We start from the raw sequence: 19,045 nt of genomic DNA, 5'->3' as shown, positions 1-19,045 counted from the left end.
GCATACTATCAGCAGGAACAACACAGAAGGACATGTTAAGATACTATTTTATATTATTTTCTTTTATCCTTTCTTTTATCCTATCATTTATCTTCTCTTTTTTTGTATTTCTAAGTTGCACAGTTTTGCATTTATGAATTGCCTTGCTGGCCAGATCAAAAGGTCATATGGGCTGCATACGGACCGGAGGCCAGATGTTCCCCAGCCCTGAAACAAGGGGACAATGGCGCCAATTTTCAGACCGTCTCTCCTGTAAGGCATTCATAATGATGCACCCATTTGTACACATCAAAGTTGTGTCAAGAACAAAATAAGAGCTTGCAAGAGAACTTCAAATTCTGTTGAAGCACGCTGACCCCTTCACTCCCATCCATTTACACTGTGACTATATAGCTGTCTCCAAAAAAAAAAACTGTTCAAGATGATCCCAAGTGCAAATGGAAGATGACTTGTTGGATATTACACCCTGTTCATGCATGTTTAGCTGCTGATCAAAATCTGTAACTTCAGACTTTCTTAATCTGTTTTCTCTTATGCAACATTTAATGATAAACTCGCCCTCCTAAACCGAACATTCAATAGGTCATGCTGTTTCCTTCAGATCTGTAAAAAGTACAACATGACTTTTGCTCAGTTTTTCCAAAGTAACATTCCTTTGCTTACTAAGGTGTTCTATTTTTACGCAGGACACAGCACAGCCAGCAAAGCGGAGATTCAGAACGCAAACACAGGCTTATTAACTGTTAGTCATGGATCAGGGCATCTGTAGTACACAATTATCCATGGAAAAGCCCACAGTGTATTGCTTTGTCTTGGCCCCTTGTTGCTCTTTCTCCCGCTTCCTCTGTACAAGGTTGATTATTAATGGATCCTTTATTTGTTGGCTGAAGACCAGAGGTATGAGTACAATATTGGTTTATAAACTTATAGATATGGGTAACACTGTCTAACTGATAAAGTGATTTGAATGCACTTGACCCCACGACAGGCCTTATCAATGGATAGACTGATAACTCCTTTCTAGTAATTATCATGGCTGTTGCTGCCAAAAATGGAGGCCTTTGAAATTCATTATGCTTCACTTGCCTATGGGAGTAATTGTACCAGAGTGGCATATCAGAGTGGTATTGTGCCAAATATGAGCATAGTAAAAAGAAATAAGTAACTGAGAGTGAGAAAACATTAACTGAATCAAGTCAAATACCTGTATATTTACTTGCATAACTGTGTGTGTTGCTGCCTTGGAGTGTAAATACTGATTTATGACTAGATATTACAGAGCAGTACATCTGTTTTACTTCATTTTAAAGCCTCTCAAAATATCAGTCCCTACTCAGCACAGCCCTGTGAGGCTCAGTTTGTAAGTAACTCACTTTCTGTGGCATTCATCCCACACCTAAGACAACACTGGGATAAAACCTTGATCATCCTTTAAGAAACCAGACTGGTGTCTGTGCAGACTACTGTAGATTATCTCTGCAGGTAAGATAGTTATTGTAATGCCTCGTCTTTGCCGATGAGCACAACAACTTGAGTTTTTATCCACTGGATATACAGTAGTGTTTTGCAACTGCTCTCTAACAAAGACCTTCTTTTAGACTGGACAAGTTAAAAGCTCTAATATTTGCTTTGGGCCACCCTCTCTATTGACACATACCGATGGGGCTATAGGAATGTCCCAACAGGTGGATCAGACAGTGCCTCTTTCTTATGACTCTTTTCCACCTGTTCTTACAGTGTGCACAGCTCTACATACACTACATGCACTCCAGTAGACACTTCTTGAAGCCTGTTTTTCCACATGTATGAAGTCACAATGTACACATGCCTCATTGTGTACTTTTCAGGAATATGAATTCATACATTAGCGCTCTTAATGACTCACATTTTGTCTTATCCGTGAGAGAGTTAGTGGATTTGAAAAGAAAATGATCTTGCCGCCCTCTTACTACATGTAGAGGATCATCAGCTTTGATTGTTATTTTGGTCATGTTTTGAGACATACATGTGAGGACCTAAATCCTTAATAATTAACAGTGATTTCTGTTCCTGTAAGTCTATGAGGTTAACAGTTCTAAAGAGCTTCCAAGAACATTATTCCTCTTTCAATGATCTCACCCCCATTTTATAATGAAGATGTGCCTTTGGAATAACATTAGTTTGGTCAGTGGCTGCAATCCTGTTACTTTTTTTTAATCATTGAAACTGCCAACTGATTATAAACTTTTACGTTTGGGGGACAATGACTAGCAGCAAAAATGTAAACCATGTTTTTTTCTGTCTTTCTACCTTTCTGTACCCAGTACAATCTTTGAATACTTGTAGCCTGCAGACTAACTAGATTAACCATTTGACTTTTAACTGGTACCTGTAGCAGGCTCAAGTGGAGAACTCGTCGTTGTACTTCAAAACCAAAAAAACCTCATTTACCTCATGACATCCCATAACCATTCAAGATCTCTCACAGATTATTTTTGGCCCTTGCTAAATACAATTTTTACATCAAAAGTTAGAAGTCAAGAGAAGACATTCAACTGTTGTGTCAAAAAAACTTGTCATACATCACTTTATTAACTCATTTATTTTTTCAACTCTTATCAATATCTGATGACCTTCGTCTCTGTGATTTTTATGACCTAGCAACACTAAACAATGGCCTTGTCTATCAGTGTTTACTGCAACCTTGTCAGCTGCTGTCGTCCCTTTTGGAATATTTTCACGCCGCAGACCCAATCCAACCCCTTTCATGTCTTTCGGTCCTCCAGTCTTGTTTCTCCACCCACTGCTGAAGTTACCTGGTTAGGCAGCAGGCTATAAATGCCTAAAACCTGCCGCTCTGCTCTCAGAATGACACAAGAGGTCCCACACCTCTGTGCTGGCAGTGACAGGATCACATAAGCTGCGTTTCCTCAGAGAAGCTCCACAACAGTTACTGCTCATCATTCATTCTTCAATTCATCAAAGAGAGAGAGAGTATTAGCAACGGGAGAGCGGCTGAGAGACTGCCGTTAAGGGATCAGCCATGCTTGGAGGCATCCACACAGATTTGTTGGTCACAGTGACTTTACTCTTTCTAACTCAGACAGGGATTCAGTGCAGGTGGGACTCAAGAGAATTCACTTTTAACTGTCAGGTTATTTCAAATATTTGATTCTGGTCAAATAAATTTTGTGGAGACTGAATGGGATTTTGATTGGAGTTTTGTTTTTAGATAAATCAGATATCTTACTAATTTGTGGCTTTTTGCTATTTCAGGGCTGACGATGTTTCATTCGCTACTTTACCAGGCTGGAGGACAAACTCAGGTATGAGACCTGTAGATACTCCATAATGTGACAAATTAATCCAAATTTGTCTCAACAGTCAGGATTTAAATCCACAGACATAAATAGTTAGAGAAATATATATACTGTACATATTACTATATATGACCCCTGTCTTTTCTTTCACAGAATATGTTACACAGTGTTTCTACGACCAACACAACAATCCAATATGTGACTGGACAAGGAACCAACAAACTTCTGCAACAAGTACAGATAACATTTACTGCACAATAGTACAGCAATGGATTTGATGAACTAAATGTAATGAAGAAACTGGAAGCCAAATTTTATTGCCATCAAGCCAGGTTACAGTTCAGTTCAGTTATGAGTTCGGTTTGGCACTTAGAGATAATTTGACTGCTGCGAGTTTTAATTGTGTCCCACCCTTTTGAAGGGGATTTGGAACATCAGTCCACAGTTCTGTTTTAATCTACAGACAGGCTGTGACTGTGTCCGTGCCTCGCTGCCTATCACTAATTGATCGAAAGCAGGTTAATAATCTTTTATAGCCTGGTGCTCTCCCAGAGGCAATCAAAGTAGAGGGCCTGCACTTAGGGTTCAAATTTAGCACAAAACACTCTAAGCAGCTATTTTGCATTTAATGATAATTGCGCCACAACAGATGTACTTCTTGTTTTATTGCAATAACAAAGATGAGGGACTGGTTTGCTATTTCTGATGTGATTAAAATTACGATGCAACATAAAAGCTCATTCCTAACCTGTGTAGTTAAAAATACTTTACCATTTATATTGTGTGATTTAAAAAGAACGGAGTAGTGAGGTCACTGAATTTATACTTTGGAAACAAAGTGTTATGTTGGATCTATTTCAAAAATGTGCTTAGTCACTTTCTATTTTATGAAAGCCCCTTGTGTATTAAATTGTCTTACTGGCCTTTTCACCTCCAGATGACGTTGCAGTGAATATTTTAGAGAGCGGTCCTCTGGGGCTGGAAGGCGAGGCCTGTCTGGAGTTTTGGTACCTGGCCCCAGTCGCAGCTGAAGGGTCAGAACTCCGTGCTCTGCTAAAAAGCAGTGCCGGTCTGGTGCAAATCTGGACATCACCTGCCCTCCCCAGGGATTCTTGGAGACAAGTGTTTGTCCCCTTGAACATCAGTGAAGCAGGGACTCAGGTAAACTGGCATATAAACCCACACTATGCAATTAATCTGTATTGGGAAATTAAAATATAGTATATTTATATATTCAAAAAGATCATCTGCTTTTATATCAGGTTGTATTCAAAGCAGTTCAAGCAGCGTCCATGGAGGAACAAGTTGCATTTAATCGGATAGGTGTAAGGAGAGGCTCATGTGGTAAATATTCTCTTACTTACTAAATCAAGAACAGCCTACTTTTGGTCCAATCGGTTAATGAAAAATGAAAACTCATTCCATATTCAGGTATACAGTGTGATGACAATGTGTTTGCAAAACGTTAGCCATTATTGTCACAACACCAAACTGCAAAAGATCCCATATCACAAAATGCTTAAGATGTAAAAGACAAGGAATGTTTTTGTTTTGACGATTAAGAAACTATTCATCAACATATTACTGACAGGAATAATAGGTTGGGTAAATCAGATAATTTAGAATAGTCCATTCAGTACCAAAACTGAATACAATAATTCATTAATGTTACTGATCTGTTATTCCTAGTCAGATGCTGTTGTGATTATCAAGTGATTGTTTATGCTTTCACATCCCCCACAGGACAGCAGTGTGAATCGAACACAGAGTTATGGACTGATGAGTCCACCCGCTGCCTCTGTTCTGTTGGCCAGCTCTCCTGTTCTCCCTCTCAGTGCCCTAAGGGCCAAATCTGCGGTCCTCAAAGAGGACCCTCCGGTGGGATTTCCACCTCTGGGATGTGCACCGTTCACAGTAACACAGACTTCAGCACTTTTGATGGAGTGCTGTTCCGCTTCATGGCACCCTGCACCTACACACTGGCTAAAACCTGCTCACCCACTGACGCCCTGCCCATGTTCAGTGTGGAAGTGGTCAATGAGCAGAACGGGAACTCATCTCTGTCAACTGTTCAACGAGTCATTGTGGAAATAGTGAACTTCAGAGTGTCCCTACTGAAAAGGGAGACACACCGGGTTGTGGTGAGTTACTTTAATGTGAGATACAAAATTTAACGCATACTGTGGTCCATTGCTAATGTTTATAGCATCTGCCAATGTATGTTCAGGCCTTCCCTAAAATGCTATGCTGTCATACAACCCTGTCCCATTTACAAAGGGAGTGTTGAATTGCTGTTAAATTAATGTTACTCTTTAACATAAACATCAAAATAATCTTTATCATAAGCATTTTACATAATTTAACATAATATTTTTGTTACTTCACCCATGCAGTTACAAATTCCTTTTTGGCACTCTGAATTTATTTTCAGTTTTCTCAGCCAAGCTGTTTATCAGCGTAACATCACACAATATGGACAATGAGCAGTTTAAATTCGTCATAATCAAAGTAGACAGCAACTTGCAAACCAAACCATCCATAGCTTGTTTGTCTGATTTTTTTCTTTAAAAACATACAGTATTCCCATTCCCTATTCAACAGCGCTCCCTAAACTTCAAAATTACTTCAGTCCCGTCTGTACAATTTCAGTCTTGTGGCACCTTGCCATTATGCTGTAATGAGTGTTGAGCTGTGTAATGTACTGGCTCAAGCAGTTCCCATATTTGCAACCCATTCAACTGATAAACTGGCTTTATCATTAAGTGCACATTTTAGTGGCATAACATCCTGAATCCATACAGGACTTATCAGCCTTATCAATTCTCAAAATACACCATCTATCACTAGAATGCCGCTTTTTAGGCAAACTGCCAGATAGAGTAAGACCATATTGCTGATGACAGCTGGAAAGGAAGATTAAAACATAAACTGTTTTTCAGGTTAATGGGGTCTGGAAGAAGCTTCCACTGAACCTCAGCAGCGGTGCTGTCAACATCGAGAGCAGCCCTGCTGCTGTTATACTGGAAACCAGCTTTGGTCTTTCCGTCACATATGACAGCACTGGTGCTGTCCAGGTCAGCTTGCCTCCCACTTACTCTGATCATGTATGTGGCTTGTGTGGAAGCTCTGACCACCTCAGAGGAGATGACTTCAGAAAACCCAAAGGTACAAATGTCAAAGATGCTACAGCCGTGGCTGAGAGCTCCTGTGAAACGATGCTTGTACCTAATCAGTGTGATCCACTGGAGGAGGCTGAATATGCCAGTGATATGTACTGTGGAGGCCTCCTCTCTAGGACTGGACCCTTCACTGACTGCGAATCAGTTCTGGGGGCAGAGAGCTACTTCAGGGGTTGCGTGGTCAGCATGTGCTCTGCTCATGGCGACCCAGCGGTGCTCTGTGAGAGATTACAGGTCTATGCTGATATCTGCCAGGAGGTTGGAGTTGCTATACCCATATGGAGGAACTCTACATTCTGCCGTATGTTGCTTTATTTTTGCCTCTGTTAATTTCTCTGTCCCCATTGAGGGAAATTGTATTAAATAATGACCATACAGCAATGGGCATGGTCTCCTTCTCTTTCCGCCCTTCTCAGCCCTTCAGTGTGGTGAGAACAGCCACTATAACTCATGTGCTGATGGATGTCCCAAAGTATGCTCCAGCCCAGATACAGCTGGCTCCTGTGGAAGCTGTGAGGAAAGATGCGAGTGTGACACTGGCTTCAAACTCAGTGGGGGAAAGTGTGTCCCTGCAGAGGACTGTGGGTGCTGGTACAGTGGAAAACACTATGAGGTAATTGGGGTAGATGAACAGGGAACAGTTTCACAATCCACATTACTAGAATTTATTCACACAACTCCTGTTTGCCTGCAGAAGGGAGAAACATTGTTGGAAGGAGAGTGTGCGCAGCAGTGCATGTGCATGGGTGACAATGACATGCAGTGCACCACAATGCAATGCGCAGACAATGAGGTTTGTAAGGTCAAGGATGGGGTCAAAGGCTGCTTCCCTTTCAACCCCACCACCTGCAGTGTGTATGGCGATCCACACTTTATTACCTTTGATGGGATGGCTTATGATTTTCAAGGAGGCTGCAGTTACACGCTCACTACCACATGCGGAGGAGAAAGCTCAGTCCAGTTCGCTGTGATTGGGCACAACATGCATCATCCGCTTCAGAACTTCACCCTGTCCAAGATGGACGCTGTGGCTCTTCAGGTTGAGGATTTGAACCTCACCCTGAATCAGAGCAGGGAGGTCTATGTAAGTATGACAGCTCTTTGCAATTCTCTACATATCAAACAATCCACAATGCAACTCTTTTATAGTATGTGAATGTTAACAAAGGCTTTTGTAAAAATGTGTCTGATGCTGGACACAGTCCATGCAATTTTGTCTCGTGGCCTGCAAGTTGCCCGTTTACACGGGGGTCAGATATGTATCTGTGTCAAGGCATTGGAGCTTTGTCATCTTTGGCAACTAATTAGTTGTACTATCCCAGTATGCAAATAAAACAAAACAGTGTTGTTTTATGTATAAACTCATTACAAATGATAGATTGTCTTCTGTTTAGGTGAATAATGGCCGTGTCCGCCTACCCTATTCCAACAATGGTACATATGGCTCAGTATGGGTCTACATGAAAAATAATTATATTATTTTGGAGACGACCTTTGGCCTCAGAATGATGATAGATGGGCAAAACAGACTCTTCCTGCAGGTGGATGAGCGCTACAAGTATGAATTGTGTGGACTGTGTGGCACCTACTCTGAACAACAGGACGATGACTTTGTAACACCAGAAGGCCAAAATGCCACTGGGCCATTTGAGTTTGGTGACAGCTGGAGGGTGCCAGGCAATAATGAGTAAGTTATTCTATCATACAGGTTATCTCCACACATTTTAATCCAAAATAAATGAATGTTGCAACATTTTAATACCTCCAAAAGGAAAAACATACTATTAAACAGCAGATGAGATCTTTTTTTAGCCACACTAGCACTACTTACATTCCCAACAGCCTGAGCTGCAAGCGTCGAGATCTTAATGCAATTGTCTAAACTTTCTTCCCCAGGTGTATTGCCCAGCCAAATGATCCCAGAATTTGTGATTATGATGAGGAGAATGATGCCTACAATGAGTGCTACACACTGCTAGGGGATGCCTTCAAGTCCTGCCATGAACACATTCATCCAAGCATCTACCTCAATAGTTGTGTCTATGACTACTGTGCCACAAGTGGTGACCAAGACACCCTATGTGAATCTCTGAAGTCATATGCAGCAGCATGCCAGGTTGCAGGAGTGGAGCTTCCACCCTGGCAGGCAGACACAGCCTGCGGTGAGTGTTTGAGTCAGTCATGGTCACTCTGTGAGATTTAAATGTATGTGTACTGATATTGCTTGTGACTAAATTGCTACATTTTTTTAATGAAATAAAATTTGATTTATTAGTGCGATAATAAGGCCATTAAGACATAGTGAGGTTGCTAACACCAATATCTCATAGGGCACCAAAAAGGCTGAGGTGGTGAACTTATTTCTTTTTCTTTGTTTGTTTGGCTTTTTGTTTTGTTTTTGTTCACATCTCAGCTGATGCCCCAACCACCACACCACAACACCAGATGATGTTAGATGTTTAGATGTTTAATAAATGAATGTATTTAAAACATTTAACCATGGTTATCTGCAGATTGGATGGAATCATATTTTTGTGGATAACTCATTTTAAAATAAAATCTTATTTTTCATATCAAATGAAGCTACAGATAATTAGCTTGTAATACTTCATCATCATTTCCATTGTGTTTATATTCTTTTTCATAGCCTGTCCCCTGAATTGCAACTTTGAAAATAATCTATGTGGGTGGGAACAGCTCATAATGGACAGTTTTGACTGGACAAAAAATTCAGGACCAACCCCATCAAACCTAACTGGCCCAGACCATGACCACACCACTGGAGGTAAAACTCGATGTCAGGCCTTGACATCACTGCATTTTGTTTTGTTTTTAATTATTGTGCTATTGTGCTCAATGTTCCTCTAGCTGGTTTCTACATGTTTATTGAGGGAGATGACGTGACTCATGGAGATTCAGCCCGTCTGTTGAGCTCAATGTGCCATTATCACAGCCCACTCTGCCTGCACTTCTGGTACCATATGTATGGTTCAGCTATAGATATGGCCATCAATATCTACCTGCTCAAAGACAATGAAACTACCAAGCTCTGGTCCATGATGAACAACCAGGGACCAGTATGGCATCCAGTATATGTTGACATCAGTGTGTCTGGTTCATTCCAAGTAAGTCTGACAGTGCATATTGACAATATCTGGGCCTAAAAGGTGCTCATTGAATGTTGCAGAGATTTCTTGGAAGGACTAATGATCTTATTCTATACAGTGACAGATTATTTTTTCTACTACCTCTCTCAGATTATAATAGAAGGAATTCGAGGCTCTAATGCTCAATCAGATGTGGCCATAGATGACATTTCCATCCACCTCGGCTCATGCTCAGGTGACATTCAGCTCAAACAAGGTGAATAAAACATTACACATTAATTGAGGATATACTGTATCATAACTTTAATTGTTACATTTGTAATGGTGCAAATACATTAAGGCCATACCAGATATCTCATGGTTTAAACAAAGTCAATAATCACATGGTTAGTGGAACTGAGCTTCCTTCCACAACTGCGGAAGTCCTCCCCTCACACCCAGGTAAGTGCACAGGAAGCTATATTTCATGGTTCATTTGCCTCTGCATCAGAAAGCTGAAGCATGGTTACAAATTAACATTTGTATATAGGCCAATAAATACTGAATGAGCAATTCTTAGTGGTAATTGAAGTTACAGGTTATCAAAATTTTCAGGAAGTTGCACAAGGGTTTCAGTACTTATTTCATGTTAATGTTTTGCAAATGTTTGCCTTACAGGCTGCAATATTGACTGTAGCTTTGACAGCAACCTTTGTAGCTGGAGTCAGATGATGACAGACGCTTTTGACTGGACTTGGCAAAGTGGTTCCACCCCCACCCTTAAGACTGGGCCCTCTGCTGACCACAATGGTGGTAATACACATTTTTGGTGCAATATTATAAATGAAAGATAACAAGCAGAAGTAAGGATATTAGCTGGACCACCATGGAAAGAATTCTGATTATTTCATTCTTCTTTTCTAGGTGGTCGGTATCTTTACATCGAGGGCAGCAACGTGACGCATGGGGACGCGGCTCGTCTCATCAGCTCACAGTGTTCTGACCCTGGTCCTCAGTGTCTGCAGTTCTGGTACCATATGTACGGCTCATCTGATACAATGGGCCTCAATGTCTACTTGCTCCAGGACAAAAAGGCTGATGTTGTTTGGTGGAAGAGGAATGATCAAGGAAATATGTGGCACATGGCTCAGGTGGACTTGACAACCACTGGAACTTTCCACGTGAGTTACCAATCTAATATGTTTCTCTTTCGAACCTGTCTAATGTTAGAAACATGCACAGCAAAACACTAATAATGTATTAACCTCTGCACTTAATTTTAGATCATTTTTGAGGGGCGACGAGGTTCCAATGATCAGTCTGATGTGGCTATAGATGATGTATCACTATATCATGGGCATTGCGCAGGTGATTCTGTCCTCCTTCTGATACACACAATTTATACATAAATCACACTCAAGACTGAAAATTGATGCAACTTACTTGATTGCGAAATCTCATTACAGACCTGGCTAAACCAACAACCCCTACTCCCACAACCTTCATTCAAGCTGTAACAGAAGGTCTGGAGATTCCTCCAGAGAACAGCTCAACTACTACACAACCACAAATATCAACTTCATCAAAACCACAGCCACCACCAAAACCCTCCAGTGCTGATGTTCCAACAAGACCACAGCTACCAATAACATCAAGCCCATTAACAAAAGCTACAACTGGACCTCAAACAACAGCTAGACCACAGCTTCCAGATGAAACTCAGCCACAAACAACACTTAAATCAAAACTTCCAACCGCAGCTAATCCACAACCGCAAACAACTGTGCCACAGTTACCAACAACAGCTGAACTACAACCTCCACCTACAGCTAAAGCACAACCTCCAACTGACACTCAGCCACAGACAACAGCCAAGCCACAACCCACAACCACAGCTCAACCGAAACCACCATCTACAGCTCAACCACAGTTACCAACAACCGCCAAACCACAGTCTCCAACTGAAACACAGCCACAAACAGCAGTTAAACCACAACCAACAACAGCTAGACCACAACCTCCAACCACAGTTGGACAACAACCTCCAACTGAAACTCAGCCAGAGCCACAAACACCAGCTGGACCACAACTACCAACCAGACCTAGACCGCAGCCTACAACCACAGCTCAGCCAGAACCACCAACAAAAGCTCAACCACAGCCATCAACAACAGCTAGACCACAACCTACAAACACAGGTCAACCAAAACCACCAACAACAGCTCAGCCACAATCTCCGACAACAGCTAGACCACAACCTCCAAATGACACTCAGCCACAAACAACAGTTAAACCACAACCAACAACAGCTAGACCACAACCTCCAACCACAGCTAGACCACAAACTCCAATTGAAACCCATCCACGGACAACAGTTAAACCACAACAGACAACAGCTAGACCACAACCTCCAAATGACACTCAGCCACAAACAACAGTTAAACCACAACCAACAACAGCTAGACCACAACCTACAACCACAGCTAGACCACAAACTCCAACTGAAACACAGCCACAAACAGCAGTTAAACCACAACCAACAACAGCTAGACCACAACCTCCAACCACTGTTGGACAACAACCTCCAACTGAAACTCAGCCAGAGCCACAAACACCAGCTGGACCACAACTACCAACCAGAACTAGACCGCAGCCTACAACCACAGCTCAGCCAGAACCACCAACAAAAGCTCAACCACAGTCATCAACAACAGCTAGACCACAATCTACAACCACAGCTCAACCAAAACCACCAACAACAGCTCAGCCACAATCTCCGACAACAGCTAGACCACAACCTCCAAATGACACTCAGCCACAAACAACAGTTAAACCACAACCAACAACAGCTAGACCACAACCTCCAACCACAGCTAGACCACAACCTCCAATAGAAACCCATTCACAGACAACAGTTAAACCACAACCAACAACAGCTAGACCACAACCTACAACCACAGCTCAACCAAAACCACCACCAACAGCTCAGCCACAATCTCCAACAACCGCCAAACCACAGTCTCCAACTGAAACGCAGCCACAAACAGCAGTTAAACCACAACCAACAACAGCTAGACCACAATCTCCAACCACTGTTGGACAACAACCTCCAACTGAAACTCAGCCAGAGCCACAAACACCAGCTGGACCACAACTACCAACCAGAACTAGACCGCAGCCTACAACCACAGCTCAGCCAGAACCACCAACAAAAGCTCAACCACAGTCATCAACAACAGCTAGACCACAATCTACAACCACAGCTCAACCAAAACCACCAACAACAGCTCAGCCACAATCTCCGACAACAGCTAGACCACAACCTCCAAATGACACTCAGCCACAAACAACAGTTAAACCACAACCAACAACAGCTAGACCACAACCTCCAACCACAACTAGACCACAACATCCAAATGAAACTCGTCCACAAACAACAGTTAAACCACAACCAACAACAGCTAGACCACAACCTACAACCACAGCTCAAACAAAACCACCAACAACAGCTTGGCCAAAATCTCCAACAACAACTAGACCACAAGCTCCAACTGACACTCAGCCACAAACAACACTTAAACGACAACCAACAACAGCTAGACTACAACGTCCAACCACAGCTCGACCACAATTACCAATCACGGCTGGACCACAGACTTCAACTGAAATGCAGCCACAAACAGCAGTTAAACCACAACCAACAACAGTTCGACCACAACCTCCAACTGACACTCAGCCACAGCCACAAACACCAACTAAACCACAACTACATACCACATTTAGAACGCAGCCTACAACTACAGCTAGACCCCAACCTACAACCACAGGTCAACCAAAACCACCAACAACAGCTTGGCCACAATCTCCAACAACAGCTAGACCACAACCTCCAACTGACACTCATCCACAAACAACAGTTAAACCACAACCAACAACAGCTAGACTACAACCTACAACCACAGCTCAACCACAGTTACCAACCACAGCTGGACCACAGGCTCCAACTGAAACGCAGCCACAAACAGCAGTTAAACCACAACCAACAACAGTTCGACCACAACCTCCAGCCACAGCTAGACCACAACCTCCAACTGAAACTCAGCCACAGCCACAAACACCAACTAGACCACAACTACACACCACACCTAGACCACAGCCTTCAACCACAGCTAGAGCACCACCTACAACAACAGGTCGACCAAAACCACCAACAACAGCTCGGCCACAATCTCCAACAACAGCTAGACCACAACCTCCAATTGAAACCCATTCACAGACAACAGTTAAACCACAACCAACCACAGCTAGACCACAACCTACAACCACAGCTCAACCAAAACCACCAACAACAGCTCAGCCACAATCTCCAACAACAGCTGGAGCACAACCTCCAACTGACACTCAGCCACAAACAACAGTTAAACCACAACCAACAACAGCTAGACTACAACCTCTAACCACAGCTAGACCACAACCTCCAATTGAAACCCATCCACAGACAACAGTTAAACCACAACCAACAACAGCTAGACCACAACCTACAACCACAGCTCAACCAAAACCACCAACAACAGCTCAGCCACAATCTCCAACAACAGCTAGAGAGCAACCTCCAACTGACACTCAGCCACAAACTACAGTTAAACCACAACCAACAACAGCTAGACAACAACCTCCAACCACAGCTAGACCACAATCTCAAACTGAAACTCGCCCACAAATAACATTTAAACCACAATCAACAAATAGACCACAACCTCCAGCCACAACTACGCCAAAACCACCGTCAACAGCTAAGCCACAACCACTAACAACCACTAGACCACAACCACCGACCACAACTCAATCACAGCCAGAAACAACAAGTGGACCACAACCACCTCCAACCACAGTTAAACCCCTAACCCCAGGAGTTACACCACAAACCACAGCAACACTGAGACCACAAACCACAACAACAGTGAAACCACAGCCTACATCTACAGCTACATCACAATCTACAACAGCTAGACCCCAACCACCAACTACAGCTGTACCAAGTAAGTTATAAGGCTGCACTCCCTATTTAAAGACAGACTGAGTGTTTTTAATCATGTATACTTTACGCCTCACACGTTAGGCACTGTTATTTATTTGGCAAATTATAAACTGAAACAACTAAATAGTCCTTTTTCACACATAATAACCAAAAAACTTAACATTTTGTATGGCATCCTTTGGCCTTGATAACAGCTTGCATTCTTGCTGGCATTGTTTTTATGTACTTTTCTACAATCTCTTTTGTTATTGAGTTCCAAATAGTTTCTAGGTGTTCCCACAGACTTTATTTAGATGAAACTTTTGTGCGATCAATCTTTGAATCTACTAAATCCCAAATTTGTTCAATAGGATTCAAATCCAGACTTTGACTTGGCCAGTCCATCAGTTCCAGTACTCCAGATTCATTTTTCTTGGTCAAATAGTCTCTGCACAGCTTTGAAGTATGCTTGGGGTCATTGTCTTGTTGGTATATGAACCCACGCCCAATCAGATTCAGTCGAGAAGGGATTCCATGAATTCACCTTTTTATACCCAAATTTGAGCTGGTTCACTGGGCTTCTCTGAGAAGTCAGAAATTAGTCAAGCATAACATTCAACCACTAAAACTAATTTTTCTGTTCAGGAATGCAAGTAAATAACTATAATTTGACATATTAATCACTATTTTTTCAGTATTTTTGTAAATCAGTAAATTTGAAAATTCATAGACAACAATAATAATTATATTTTAGAATTAAAAATATCATTTTGGTTAAAGAGCAATTACATATTGGTATATTAACCATTACAGAAACATAAAAAATGATTTTGGTAATTATCAATGCTGTTAATTTAGGGCAGCTGTGGCATAAACCTTACTTTGGGTGGTGATCTAATAAATTTGTTAAGCACTGTATATATAGTACAAACTGATTGTACAGACAATTTTTGTAATTTTAAGCTTAAAACTAAGTATACACTATGTCTCTACCTTTTTGTCTTTCTCTATAGCACCCTCTTGCCCACAGAACAGTCATTACACTACTTGCATCCCTGCCTGCAGTCCCACCTGTGCACACCTGCATGGCCCACCACGCTGCAGTGACAATGTGGGTTGTGAGCAGGGATGTACATGCGATGAAGGCTTTGTGCGGAAATGGACGGTTTGTGTGCCTGTCCAACAGTGTGGATGTGTGGACAGGAATGGTGCTGTGCATCACGTGAGTGAGTTCAGAATGACTCTTCATCAATGGCACTAAATATGTGGTGCTGATTTTCAAATACTCAGAACTACTTTCCTAAAGCCCAAGCATTATTGTTAAAAATGGTACATGTGGAGATTAAGGTCCAAGCAGCATGATGACTCTCTCTTTCTTGTCAGTTCGATGAAGTGTGGTACACGAATCACTGCAGTCAGAAATGTGAATGTGAGGAACACCATGGTGTGGGGAATATTGACTGCGACGACAAAGATGAGTGCGATGGAAATGCTGTCTGCCTTCAGAATGACGAGGGCAATTATCACTGCTATTCTACAGGTGCTGTAAATGCCAACAACTGACTCTGTGATGTGTCTGAACCATACATCCTACTTACTAATTTAGAAATTGCTCTACACTTGTTGTTCCCCAGGCTTCAATGAGTGTTCTATCACAAGAGACTCTGAGTACAAAACCTTTGATAAAATGAAGTATGACTTTGAAGGCGAGCACTCATATGTGCTGGTCCAGACCAAAAACGGGCGAAATAATCTTCCAGATGTCTACATTGAGGGCATCAGTACACAAACCGTACATGATGACGATGACAGTCAGCATCATGACAGTGGCACTGATGATGATGATGACGACGATGACGATGACGATGATGAGGACGATGACGAGGACGATGACGATGAAGATCATGAGGAACACCACAGATTACAAGAGCTTAAGATCAGAGTGTACAATCACACCATGGAATTCAAGAAGAAACGGAGGCTGGTCGTAAGTTTCAAGGGCATTTTTAGCAACATGCTGACTCCATCTCATTTTCCTGCGGCGCCTTTTCAGCAGACACAATATTTTGTTCGTGGGATACTATCAGATTTCTGCCCGCCCACAAACATTTGTGAGAGTGCTGAGGGAAATAACCAGCACTCCCTCACATTTCCTCTGTGAGGTGTTACGACAGCAGTGAGGCAGATGATGTGTTACGTGCTGAATTATTCTCTGTCATATGTTATTTCCCTATTGGCACTTTACACATGTTTGTGTGTTTATGAGAGAGAGAGAAAGAGAGTGTTAAAAAAAAAAAGCTGAAATATTAACATTACATTTATTCCGGAGTCAGACATTATCATCTAAGCAATAAAGCAGTCTGAGCTTTTGGCTAGTACATTGTGTTAAATATCCAAAGAACACTGGTACTCAAGCTTGAATGTACTGAAGCACTAACTGCAATTTTTTAAAAACCGGATAGCTCACATTTTCTAATTCATACAATTAGAAATACAATCATTTGTTCAAAGAGGCCTGAATCCACAATTAAAAAAAAAAAAAAGTCATTATCATGGTCAGAGTGACTTTTAGGAAAATGAAAATTATATTTTCAACATTACCAGAACATCAACTTTCATTCATTTGCTCATAAATGACAAATGTAAGTTTCGGCCCAAGAGGGGCTAGTTTATTACCACAGATTGCCAAAGTCATTAGGATTCATCCTGTGGGGACCATGAGTGTCTGTACCAAATTTCATGCCAATCCATCGAATAGTTGTTGAGATATTTCAGTCTGAACGGTGTTGAACTGATCCACCAAGTGACTGTCATCCCTAGAGCCATTTTGTAAATCCCTGCACACAACATATGTAATCATACAAGAATGAATACTTGATAAGACACGTCCTCTTACACATTATGAATTGCATTGGCACATACCCTTCTCCGTCTCCTTCCAGGTGGATGGAAGGATAACTAATAGTCCTGTCTCACCGACTGCTGGTCTAAACATCTATGAGCATTCTTCACACATCTATCTGAAGACAGACTTCGGCCTGTCAGTGAAGTTTGATGGACACGGTAGAGCAGGTAACTATACTTCACCTAGTTAAACAAGTCTAAAAGAATTAGCAGTAGTCCTGGATCTTGTAGGATTCATAACAAGTTCATGATACCATCCCATGTCAATGTAAGTGCTGTAAAGTGAGCTATACAATGAATTCACTCCCATGGTATTGTTGATTTTGTGCCCGCAGAGATCATTCTCCCACGCATATATAAATGGAGGGTAGGGGGTCTGTGTGGGAACTTTGACGGTCAAAAGCAGAATGACTGGATGAAGCCAGATGGGACCAGGGCTTGGAACGTTCAAGAGTTTGGAGAGAGCTGGAGAGTGTGAATATCAGATGGTTGTAAGGATGAGCCATGGCACTTAAAAATACCCTGTAGAGGTTTTGACCACTAGCAGAAACATGACTGTGGCAGTTTACAAGACGACTCCACACTAGGGCTGCACGATATATTGTTTCAGCATCGACACTGCAATGAGTATATGCACAACCATTATACAAAGTCATATTGCAAAATGCTCAATGTAATGCGAGGCAAATTAACTCCAACACACCATGCTACAACTTGATACAGTGAGAAAACTCACGCGGTTCTCACTTCAGTGATTAATCTACTAGAAGAGCACATCTGATATTACATCCATATTAAAACCAAAGCAGTGGCCACTAGTCACCAATCACAAAAATGAGAAATGCCTGTTTTCTTTGTTCGATAAACTGATCAAGTGCACTTCTTCACCACAGCACATAGCAAACTGACAGCTGTGCATGTGTATCGGCGACACTATAACAGACAATGTCACCCGGATGTTAGAGGAAGGCATTAATTTTGGCGGCTTTTGAGTGCATGTGCTCCCATTGTCAGTGGCAATCCCTATGCTGGTTAAAGGGTGAAGGGGCAGGTCCATGCCCTAATGTAAGAAATGCTCAAAAACCACAATGCACACACAAAACTTGCTGTTGGATAACAATGGGCCTATATATCGCGATGTCAGTGTTTTCCAGTATCATGCAGCCCTACTCCATAATATCTGTCACTTTATAAAATAAGAACAAACAGAATTCAAGGAGATTTTGTTTTTTTCCTTAGACAACACACCCCCTCCCAAACCCGAGCTGCCAAACATGACTTGGCATAAATACAACCAGTGAAAATGATGTCCAGTTTTTTTGTTTGTCTGTTTGTTTGTTTTATCTCCAGCTTCTCAGGACCATAAATACATGATGATGACAACTTCTTGCTATTAAACAAAAAGTATATCATGGTAAAAAGACTGCCAGTTTCTACAGCTGCACTATTCTGCCATTTTGTTTCTATTTTTAAACAGTTACTCATCTCTTTGAAATCTCTATTATCTTTGCTCTTCTGAAGAATTCTTCATACACTGTGATATCAGACTTTACTGTTAGT

General features: G+C 41.8%; 1 protein-coding gene and 1 long non-coding RNA gene across 2 annotated transcripts in view; one reads left to right on the top strand and one right to left on the bottom strand.

The window, feature by feature from the left end:
• The window catches only part of LOC143329252 (uncharacterized), a 154,736-nt gene that overhangs the window by 130,461 nt on the left and 5,230 nt on the right, over window positions 1–19,045 (bottom strand). The gene's annotated exons all lie outside the window — the stretch shown is intronic.
• Window positions 933–18,177, top strand: LOC143329184 (zonadhesin). The gene is made up of 20 exons (XM_076744965.1): window positions 933–936; window positions 4,237–4,460; window positions 5,135–5,440; window positions 6,239–6,779; window positions 6,895–7,091; window positions 7,173–7,556; window positions 7,873–8,165; window positions 8,375–8,640; window positions 9,126–9,263; window positions 9,347–9,603; window positions 9,736–9,841; window positions 10,489–10,745; window positions 11,325–11,762; window positions 12,077–12,128; window positions 14,559–14,603; window positions 15,595–15,803; window positions 15,965–16,121; window positions 16,216–16,568; window positions 17,524–17,653; window positions 17,821–18,177. The coding sequence occupies exons 1-20, from the start codon at window positions 933–935 to the stop codon at window positions 17,961–17,963; spliced, it is 4,500 nt and encodes a 1,499-aa protein (XP_076601080.1). The 3' UTR covers window positions 17,964–18,177.

Source organism: Chaetodon auriga, chromosome 12 (genome assembly GCF_051107435.1).
Source record: "Chaetodon auriga isolate fChaAug3 chromosome 12, fChaAug3.hap1, whole genome shotgun sequence".
Classification (NCBI taxonomy): domain Eukaryota; kingdom Metazoa; phylum Chordata; class Actinopteri; order Chaetodontiformes; family Chaetodontidae; genus Chaetodon; species Chaetodon auriga.
This window is presented reverse-complemented; position numbering and strand designations above follow the sequence as displayed.